The sequence below is a fragment of the Coffea arabica genome, chromosome 1c (assembly GCF_036785885.1).
Source record: "Coffea arabica cultivar ET-39 chromosome 1c, Coffea Arabica ET-39 HiFi, whole genome shotgun sequence".
NCBI lineage: Eukaryota > Viridiplantae > Streptophyta > Magnoliopsida > Gentianales > Rubiaceae > Coffea > Coffea arabica.
In genome coordinates, this window is record NC_092310.1 from 55,517,913 (window position 1) to 55,528,616 (window position 10,704).

The window sequence follows — 10,704 nt, forward strand, 5'->3', positions numbered from 1 at the left end:
TTTTAAAATTTAAAAGGATATTTTAAAGTCTCATTATAAATAATTTTTTACCAAAACTTATAATCCATTTGGATTCCTATTTTTTGAAGTTTTTATGAAAACAATATATTGTAATAATTTGATATATGTGAAATTAAAAAATATATTCGTAAAAAAATATTTTAAAAAAATTTCAATAAAAATGGCATTTTTCTTTGAGACTACATAAAAAATGACATTTCCAATGAGATCTCAGTCTTTCGAAGATATCCCTATGATACTAGAGCTCATGCCCTCTTGAGTATGTTATTCGATTTTTAATTAGTTTATTCTCCAGCAGCAAATGCTAGTTATAATATGAATTCCAACAATGCTAACTTATTAAACACATAGACTAAGGGTGGACGCTCGGGATCCACGTCGGACGTGGTCGTCCTCCACGTGGCAACATGGGATTGGTTTGATGGTGATGTGGCACAAATTGATTGGTTTTAAATTTGCCTTGGTTGCACCTGATTTTTCCTTCCCCCTCGTTCGTCCCCGTCTTTCCTTCCTCCTGTTTATTGCTACTGTGTTAGTCTGCAGGCGTTCGGTGGAAGTCATCACCTCCTTTCTACCCACTCCAACCTGCTTCCTTGGCCAGTCCACTCCAAAATGACTGTGTATTCAGGAGTCGTACATTTCCTCCACGCCTTCTTTCTGTTCCTTCCTTCCCGAAGATTAGGTGGTTGTGATGATGAAACTTGTTGCTTGTCCCCGTTACATTGGTATGTGCCTGTCCTCCTTATACTTTTTAAGGTTCTTGTTTCTTTCTTTGCAGAACTTCTCTAGCCCTCATTTTTTTTTCTTTTTTTTTTCCTTTTTTTAAAAATGGGTTGTAGTTGTCTTATTTACATATTTCTGATGTTGCAGGTGACAAATTGGAAATTACCTCCGGTGACCTGATGAGATCTTGCAAGCTTTTTGTTTCCCTTTCTAAACTGCATTATGTATGCTTGAAAGTTTTGATTCTTCTAATTCCTCCACTTTCTTATGCCCGAGTTCTTTTATACTTTTTTTTGCTTTCTGAAGAAACCGTGTTGTGGATTTTTCTGTTTTTTCCCAATACAGCAAGGGATCAATGAGAAAGGAGGCATCTTTTTCAGGTTTGAGGTTATGTTTAATAGTTTTTATCAATGATTTTTTAAATCGATAGCCTGTTGTTGTTTTTTTGCTTGAACTATTTTTATTTGTTGGTAGCCTTCTTGATTTTCAGGTTTAGAAGAGATTTTTGCAATTTTTTGGGATGAAAATAGCTTCGATTAGTAGGAAAATTGCCTCAGTGAGTTTCTTGCTACATATTTATGTGTGTTGGACTATTGTTATCTAAGCGCTTTTGTAACGTTGTCTTTTTTATGAACTGACTTCAAGTTTTTTCTCTCATTTTTTTATAAATGCTGCTGGTATATGCTTTTACCGTTGCGGTGAGTTCATTTTAAACTTCCTGCCTTTTTCTTTCTGTTTTAGTTTTTCTTTCTATTCTTGTGATTGCCTGTTTTACATCCGTATGGTATGCCTTTCTTTGTAGAATTCGTTGGCCTTTTGATTCTTGCGAGGAGCCTTCTTTAAAGCTAATCCTTTGTCATTTGTTGGAACAGGATTTCTATTGCAGTTCAAATGCTTGTTTATTTATCTTCTTATTAGGATAGTTGTACCTTTGTAAACCACCGCCTCCGCCTATATTATTTGTCCTTTAATTTTTGTTGCTTTTTCTGAACCACACGATTTGTCTTTTGCTTGATGGGCTCGAGACCATAAAATGTTCCATCTTTCTCTTCCTCTTTCTCTCTTCTCTTTTCATTTATTCTTCTCTTTTACCCCTCATTGCTTTTCTTCCACCGGGACAAGCCAACAATAGTCCAACTGTCGAATGTCCACTTGTTTGAGTTCAATTTTTTTTCCATATATCATGTCTATCTGTTCGATTTATATTACAGCAAGAGAAATGGGACAAAGAAAAACGTAAGCCATGAAAAAAAGAAGCAAAAAGGGAGAAAATGGATCTTCATCAGAACATGTATATTTTTGTTTTTACTTTTTTTTTGTGAAATTTAAGCTGGTTCTATGAGTCTTTTCATTTAATTTTTTCCCCTGATCAGAGAAAGAAGATGAGAAGAAGAATAAGTAGATGAAAAGAAAAATATGGCTCTTCATCCTCATCGGCTCTGTAAGTTTATTTTTATTTTAATTTAATCAGTTTTTGTAAGGTTTTATTTTAGTTTAAAATACATTTTAATCTGATTTTTTGAAATGAAAATAAGGAGGTGAAGCAGATGAAGGGAAATAACGGATCTCTGGTTTGAATCAGTACTGTACATTTTTTCTTTTACTTTTTTTTTGTAACTTAAGCAGTTTTTCTGAGTTTTTTTTTCTTCTTTGCCTCTTTTTAAAATCTGATTTTCTATTATTGAATCTAAAGCAAGAAATAAAGAAGAAATCATAACATTTCACAGTCTTAAGTGATTTTTTGTTAATTTGTGTAAGTACGATCAGTGTTTGTGGATTGATTATTAGAATAATTGAAAAATTGGATTTTGATGAACTCATTGTAAATGGTAAGAGCTTGAAAGTAATTGATCAGAGAATGCTTAGGATCACATCGGATTGTTTTTGCTTTGAGTTTTCACTTTTCTCTGGTTTATTCATTGTGCAATTATTTATTATACTGACAATAAGATTTGGTTTTGATGAGACTGTTTGAGGATTCTAATAGCTTACAAGCAAATGATAAAGGTAGACAGCTTAATCATTTATACTTTTTGGTTTGGGGTTTCATTTCAATTTGTGGGAATTAAATACTAAAGGAGCTACATTTTGGGATATGAATGTTAATTATCATTGGATTTGCTAAAATTAGCGCTTATGGTGTACATTTAAAGCTTAAAGTAATGCAATTACCTTGGACACTCATGATTTATCTAAAATAGAAAGAGAAAAATATGCCACATACTCATTTATCCAAATCTGTTTACTGAAACTTATATGCAAAATCCCACCTTTTTGTCAGAAAAACTACCAAAAAATCTCAGGACAAGAAATGTATGAAGACTTTTGTTAGAAGGCTGGATGGGCTTTAAGTTTAACCGCCCTTGTGGAAGTGGGATCATCAATTGTAGCTGAGATTTAATCTTTAGTGAGTTATTCTTTGTAGTTCACTGAACCTTCGAATGTTCTCTCCTTAATTATCTCCGCTGTTCATGTCTCCAGTCTGGTTAAATGGTAACATTAATTACAATTTATCTCTCATTTAGGGAGTGTGCATGCTTGTGTGTGGAAGTTCTGATGGGTTTTATACATATTTTTTGTGTTGAAGGATCACTGCTATGGCTTTGGTTTGGCCATTTGGGGAAAAATCTGGGACTTCTAGAAGAAATTTTTTTTTTTATTGATTAGAGAAAAAAATGTATATCGTGCTCATTATGCTTTCTGTGTAAATCTTCCCAATAATAGGAACGTTCTTTCCAATAAATTTAAAACCAAGTTTGAATGATGTTACAGGCCTGACCATTGTGAGAGGAGTCCAGGGTTCTCTGACATTATTTTATGCTATGTCTTTATAACAAAGGTAGCTAGCATTGAATTGGGGGTCGAGTTAATTGAGGCCTCTCTGCATGCTGGCCTGTCATTTCCTAATGATCTACATTTCGATATTGTTACTTTATATTAGAGATCAATAATTGTAGAAAGCAAGCTTTAAGTTATGTTCGGCCTGCAATCTCTGTATTGCTATATGTTTCCTCTATCTACTGACAATCTATTGTTAAAGGAGATGGTGGGTATGTGTAAGTTTCCTCTAGAAGGTATTAGGTGTGATGTCAAAAGCCGTGAACCTACTTGAAATTGATCAAAACATGATTCAGGGATAACAATAAAACATATTTTCAAGCTCCTTTTCCATCATTTATATTGTCATTGGTCTTCATTCTCCATCTTCTATACTTTTGTGCTACTCCATTTATCAACTTTTTAGTTATATCTGTGTGTATTGAAAAATAGTGGACTACTTCTCACATTCGTTTCGCTTCTATAATTTGGTGGAAATAAATAACAAAGATTGTTCTTTTTGGAAAATGGAATTGTATGCTAAATGAAGTTCATTTAGTTGTCTTTCAACTACTGATTGATTTTAATCATGATTTTCTGATTTGCTGGACAATTTAAGACCACCAGTTTTGCATAATAATAAAAGTAGTTAGAAGTTAGGGCAGTAGTTAGAAGTTTTTAAAATCAAAACAAGGAGGAATTAGCACCATCATTGGTTAAGCTTACCATTACTTTGGGTAGAATAATTTCAAAATGCATTACACTTTGAATGTGTCTGCAGATCTAAGTTTTATTTGATTGAACTCTTCCACTGATGATGCATTATCCTGCCGGGTATATTTATTCTTGTTGGCTTTGGTTAAGATTGTCATTATTGCTTTTTTTATTCTCGAGACATTTTCTTTTTCTTTTGTTTAGAAACATTAAAATTACCTCTTGTACACTTGAAGTGTAAAGATGCTAATGGATTATTTGCATCAATATCATCAAGAAATTTTGTCAAATCTCATTGTTTTTGGTTTTTTTTGAGGTATTGTCTTAATCTTTTTATGTGTGACCTTTTAATCATTTGCTATGTTGCAATGCATGTGTGATCTTTTCATCCTTTGTACACTTCCCTGCAAATTGGAAAATAGGCCAGCAGTGGAGAAAGAGTCCATATGTCAGTTCATTTTTTGTCATATTGCCATTTTCAGAAAATAGTGTCTGTGGGAATAATTTTGTTTTCAGATACATGTATTGCAAGATTCTTTTCTTTTCCTCATTTTTTGTTTGGATTATAATTAATTTGGAGTCATTTGGACAGATGAACGATTCTATGTTTATTGATGATGGAGAAGCTATTGATCTGCCTGATGGCCTTGTTCAATTTCGGATGAATTTGGTGGAACTTTTCGTTGATATCTGTCAGATTCTAGGCTATCTCGAGCTACCGTGTTCAGCATTATAACTTCATACTTTTTGGATGCTCTTCTAGGCATTGATCAGCTTAGCTTCAACAACCTAAATATTCAAGCCTAAAATTGAATTTGTTTGATTTTCATATTTAGAATACCTGTAGAACTAGAACCTCTTTTGGATGACTATTGAATATTTATAACAAAACTGTATTGCTCAAATAATTTTACTCTGTTTAGTAGTTCACTAATTTTCATTCTCACCAACATTACTAGCCAAACATTAACTGGGCATGTGTGCGCGGTGTCACCACCTAGTTCATTAGTAAAGCTATAGTCCACGACGGTGCTACCATAAAGAAATTTAAACCTCAAACCTGGGGGTGTAGTTATCCAATAAAGAGACCTCTCTATCATATGACCATTGTAGTGAAGATATATCTTTAGATTTAGATGATGAATACGTAGAGATAAATTCATAAAAAAAACTAAATGGAAAAATAAATATTCAACTATGATATATCATGATATGTATGCCAAACACAAATAAATTATTTGAGATATTTTTACTGTAGCACTTTTTGTGATGTGATGTATGTGAGACAAAAAGATAATTGGAAAGATAAAAAGTTGTATTGAAAATTATAATGATAATGCAAGCAAATATATTTGAAAAAATAATCAGCTGTCCAAAACAAACCCAAGGTTAGATATGAAATTTATAGTAACACTCTAAAAATAACTCTAATAGAGTATGGGCTGCAATCAGAGCTTGGGCCGTGATCAGAGTAGAAGGGAGAGAAGGGGAGTGAAAAAGAAAGGAGGAAGAGGGAGAAGAGGGAAGAGGAAGGGGGGGGGGGAGAGAATTAGGAGCGTAATTTGAATCAAGTTGAACTCAAATAGTGCACTACTCAATCTCGATTCAATATAAAATAATTGAGCTCGAACTAATCGAGATTTTAGAAGTCGAGTTCGACTTCAATTTACGTAACTTAAACTCGAGCTCGAATTCGAGTTTAATTAAATCTAATAGAGCATAATCAAATTCAATCGAGTCCAATCAAAATTACGTAATAAAAACTAATATTTTACATGTAATTTTAAATAAATGATATTACTGATATTTCACAATAACAAATATAAAAAAATAAATATTATAAAAAACTCGATTAGCCTCATCGAACATTCGATTACAAAATATTGGAGTTCAAACTCAACTTATGAGTTTAAACAAGTAGCTCGAACTCGAATGTGATCAAAATGAGTTCGAGTTGGATTCTTGACCGAGTAGCTTGCAAGTTTGAATTGAGTTATTTAGTTTAGCATCACCTTAGAGAGAACAAAGGAAGTGGTGGGTGGTTTTTCATTTTTTAAAATATAATTCCAAAAAAAATTCAATTTCAAAAAATATCCAAAAACACACCCTCAAAAACTCCTCTTAAAACACATAACTATCTACACTAAAAATTTTTTTTTATACATATCATTATAGTAAAAATTTTTAAAAACATACTAAAAAACACCTAATCCATACGAGCCGTACGTCTAACTAATAAAATATTAAAAAAAAATTCCAAAAAAAAATCAAGAGGTAGGATTTTCCGTTAATTTGTTTCTTTTTTGGACAAAAAAAAAAGCACTGCAGCTCTATATTAGGGACCTTTTTTGTAACATGTAATGTCTTTTTTTTTTTTTTTTTTTTTGTCAATAAGTGCATTTGAAGTCAACACCACAAGTCATCCACCTCACCGCGAACTGGATTAGCACCGTCACAAAAAAAAAAAAAAAAAGGAGTTAATTTCACTAGTCAAAGTGCTGTCGTGTGACAAAAATTCCGACCATTCATATTAAATATTTTGAACCAGCTTTTTAGCTGCACTTTTCCGGACCCGTGCTGTTCTTGTTGTCCTCTCCTTCCCCTCTACCATCATCGCCCTAGTCCGGCTTAAGTCCACAATGCTTCAATAAGCAGAAGTTGCCGAGGAAAACTCTCTTTCATCCATCAATGGCTTCAACAACCCTCCCATTTCTTTACACTGCCTTGCAGTTACTAACCCTGTTGAGTATCGTCCATTTCTCTAGGGTTATAGCTACAGGTGTGAACTGGGGCACCTCGGCGTCACATCCTCTACCCCCGGCCCAGGTGGTGCAACTGTTGAAGGCCAATAATGTCACTAAAGTGAAGCTGTTTGATGCTGACCCAGATGTCCTCCAGGCTCTTGCGGGTTCTAATATTTACGTAACTGTTGGCATTCCCAATTCTATGCTTCGTAGCTTGAACTCGTCTCTTAAGGCTGCTGAGAGTTGGGTCCACGATAATCTCACCCGCTACGTCTCTGATGGTGCCGGCTCTGTCCGTGTAGAGTATTTTTCTTTCATTCTTACTTTTCATTTTCGAACTGGTTCCAGCTACAGTATACAGTCATTGTGCTGTAGTTAATGGATGAAGTAAACCTCTCAGCAGGGGAACCCCTTCGTTTTTCATATCTGCATCATTATTAAGCTGAAATTTGGCTTCACTTTGGGAGTTAGGACTGTAGTTTCTGAATGCTGAAGTACTGGTTTCTTCTCTGGAGTGGAACTCTCAATTTTTAGATTCTTGCGTCTTCTTTTTATGCTTTCCAGAAAAAGATACGGGGTAGAATTCAGCAATTAATGGTTGCATTCAGTGCAGTTGAAACTTAACCTGTTGGATAGAACATATAGCGCTTCATATTTTTTTTTTCTCGTTTCTTCCAATTTTCATTTACTGTATGTGCAACGGAGCATTATTAGCGTCCATTACTGCATAATTCCATTTTGAATTGATGAAATGTTGAATCCAGGCATTTTAATTTGTTAATCATGTTTTCCTTCTCAAATGAATGAAGACCCTATTAAGAGAAGTGTAGAACCAATGGATTTTGATTGATTTAAGAAGATTTTCCAGTGAATTACTTTATCATTCACGGCATTTGTTGATTTTTTTGGTTATCATACTTTTTGTCAACCTTTGACTCTTCGACGGGAGACCTATGTGATGAAGATCACTGTTTGATATGCTTTCGAGCACGTTATTGAGCAATGTCTAGGACTTATTTTTATTTCCTTTCTCTCTGTTTCTGAGGTTTCCTTTATCAAGTGCTTTAGGAATTTTTCAGGTAATAATACATCAGCCTGTAAAGTCTACTTCTGTGGGTTCCTGCTATTGCATCAGTGATGGCTGTTTGAAATGGATTAGAGATATAGAAAAATTCAGCAGTGCACTTTTACTCTATAGTCCTTCATTTCTGAGGCTTTTGAGCTAACTGGATGATTCCACTGCTTGCTAAAAATACATCACAGTTGCTTCTCTTTCCTACATGACAGTTGCTTCTCTTTCCTGTCTCTTATTGATTCAATTAATGTATCTTATAGTTATTTAGTGTTAATTTCTTTATGAAGCTAGGTTTTGATGCAGGCTGCTGTTTTGCTGCTTTTGCTCATAGCAAATATTCCACTAGACTCAAAATCTTGCTGTTATTGTTCTTAATTTAGACAAAGAAACTTAGGTTCACAATGTGATTGCTGTGTCTACACGGATCTGTAAGGGTATATGCTATCTTAACTGTGTTTAAGAAAAATTATGTTCTACTTTCTGTATGATGTGTGTCTGAGGGGGTTCTCCAAAAATGAGTTGTAGGAGATCAATCGGTGTTGCTTTACATTCAAAGACATCCAATGGATTTACGTGCTGCTGAATCTCATATTTACAGGTTTATTGCTGTTGGAGATGATCCGTTTCTCCAGAGTTTTGGTGAGCAATTCTATCCATTTGTAGTTGGTGCTGCTGCCAACATCCAGACAGCTCTGGTCAAAGTTAACCTGGCAAACAAGGTAAAAGTTGTCACTCCGTGCAGCTTTGACGCTTTCCAGTCGGAATCTGGCCTGCCATCAAGAGGACAATTTAGGCCAGATCTCAACAAAACCATGGCTGAAGTTCTCACGTTTTTGAACAAGCACAGATCTCCTTTCTTTGTTAGCATTTCCCCTTTTTTGAGTTATCATCAAAATAAGAATGTTTCCCTGGACTTTGCTCTCTTCCGAGAAGGTGCACATCCCCGTAATGACAGTCATAGATCATACAAAAACAGCTTTGATTTGAGCTACGATACAGTTGTAATGGCATTATCAACAGCTGGATTCCCTCGGATGGATATAATCATTGGGCAAATTGGTTGGCCTACAGATGGAGCTGCAAATGCTACCTCATCTGTAGCTCAGGTTTTCTTGAAAGGCCTGGTGGACCACCTTGATAGCAGATTAGGAACTCCACTAAGGCCTCGAGATCTGCCAGTGGAGACTTACATATTTAGCCTATTAGATGAAGATCAGAGAAGCAGAACTCCCGGAAATTTTGAGAGGCACTGGGGCATCTTCACTTTTGATGGTCAAGCAAAATATCAGGTTGATTTTGTCCATGGCTCCGGAAAACTCATAAATGCACAGAATGTCCAGTACCTCTCTCCCAAATGGTGTGTTGTGAATAACAACAAAGACTTGTCCAATATAAGTGCACATGCTCTGGAGGCATGCTCTGCTGCGGATTGTAGTGCATTGTCACCTGATGGTTCCTGTTCTGACCTTTCTTGGCCTGGAAATGTTTCCTATGCTTTCAATAGTTTCTATCAGCAGCATGATCAAAGTGCAGACAGTTGTGACTTTGGGGGCTTGGGCTTGATAACTACAGTTGATCCTTCAGTTGAAAATTGTCGGTTCATGATTGGACTAAGGAATTCACTCTCAGTGTCCCTTCGCAGGTCTTCTCAGTTCCACTGGTTTATCTCACCAGTTGCAACCATGTTGTTGTGTTTAGTATGCGTAATCTGGTGAGATTTTCCTTAATAGCGTGCAAGTCTATCTAATATATTTGCGGCTCTCAGACTGCTCTCTCTGCTGTTTTGGCTGACGCTTTGCATCAGCTGATTCTGAGCTTTGTACCTTTCTTTTCTCGATTTGTAGTGCAACTAAGATGATAGATTATCCCCTTTACGCTTGGGCACTTCCTGGAAAAAGGGCGTCTTCAGACTTCCCTCGAGTATATGCACGCATTTACATGGATACAAAGTAACAAAAAACAAAAGAAGAAGAGAAAGGGGTTGATTTTGCAAATTGGCTCCTTTTTTTTTCCTTCTTGCCTGGCACTCACGTAGATCAATTGGAATTGGTAAACTCATTGTTGACGATTGGCCATTTGGTTCCTGATTTACTATGAATTGGTATATGCTTACTATTAGACTTGAGTGGGGTGCCTTTGGTTAAAGGCGTCATGATACGTAATGTCACTGCTGTAGACTAAACCAAACCGTATATCGGTTGACTAGCAAAGATTACATCCTTGACCACCCACCACTTTTAAACAAGTTTTACTACTGTAATTTAGAGAGCGAACGATGGATGTGCAACCAACCAGGTAAAAGTTACCGAGTTATAAAGGACTTAGGCAATTATTCCACTTTTCACCTTACAGGAGCATTCTATCCGCGGTATACTGCACTTTCTGAGCAGATTTGTGGCATGATGTACTGCCTTTTTAACGTATCAGTAGTGTAGACAAAATCCCGTTAAGCCAAAAACTTAAAATGTTAAAACTTGATTTTTTTTCTTTGTCACATCGATAATATTTGTATAATCTACTCTAACCTAGTTTAATGAAAAGGGAAGCTGACGTGATTTTTCCTTGACCTTCCACCTCCACCATTGGTGGTACCAGCTAAAATGTTCAAAC

The 10,704-nt window shown here is 35.4% G+C and overlaps 1 protein-coding gene and 1 long non-coding RNA gene across 2 annotated transcripts; both read left to right on the forward strand.

Annotated features, from left to right (window-relative positions):
- The first annotated feature begins 385 nt into the window (after window positions 1-385).
- LOC140036834 (uncharacterized) lies at window positions 386-5,183 on the forward strand. The gene is made up of 6 exons (XR_011840408.1): window positions 386-746; window positions 892-968; window positions 1,090-1,124; window positions 1,235-2,035; window positions 2,118-2,185; window positions 4,868-5,183. It is a non-coding gene; the product is annotated as an uncharacterized lncRNA (long non-coding RNA).
- Window positions 5,184-6,828: 1,645 nt separating this feature from the next.
- Window positions 6,829-9,968, forward strand: LOC140036832 (glucan endo-1,3-beta-glucosidase 9-like). Its single transcript, XM_072079774.1, has 2 exons — window positions 6,829-7,322; window positions 8,693-9,968. Exons 1-2 carry the CDS (start codon window positions 6,964-6,966, stop codon window positions 9,807-9,809), a joined length of 1,476 nt encoding a protein of 491 aa, XP_071935875.1. The 5' UTR covers window positions 6,829-6,963; the 3' UTR covers window positions 9,810-9,968.
- The last annotated feature ends 736 nt before the right edge of the window (window positions 9,969-10,704 follow it).

Coding starts and splice junctions, on each gene's coding strand:
- LOC140036832 (XM_072079774.1), top strand. CDS start 6,964: ATGGCTTCAACAACCCTCCCATTTCTTTACACTGCCTTGCAGTTACTA. Junction 7,323..8,692: donor GCCGGCTCTGTCCGTGTAGA/GTATTTTTCTTT, acceptor TCATATTTACAG/GTTTATTGCTGTTGGAGATG.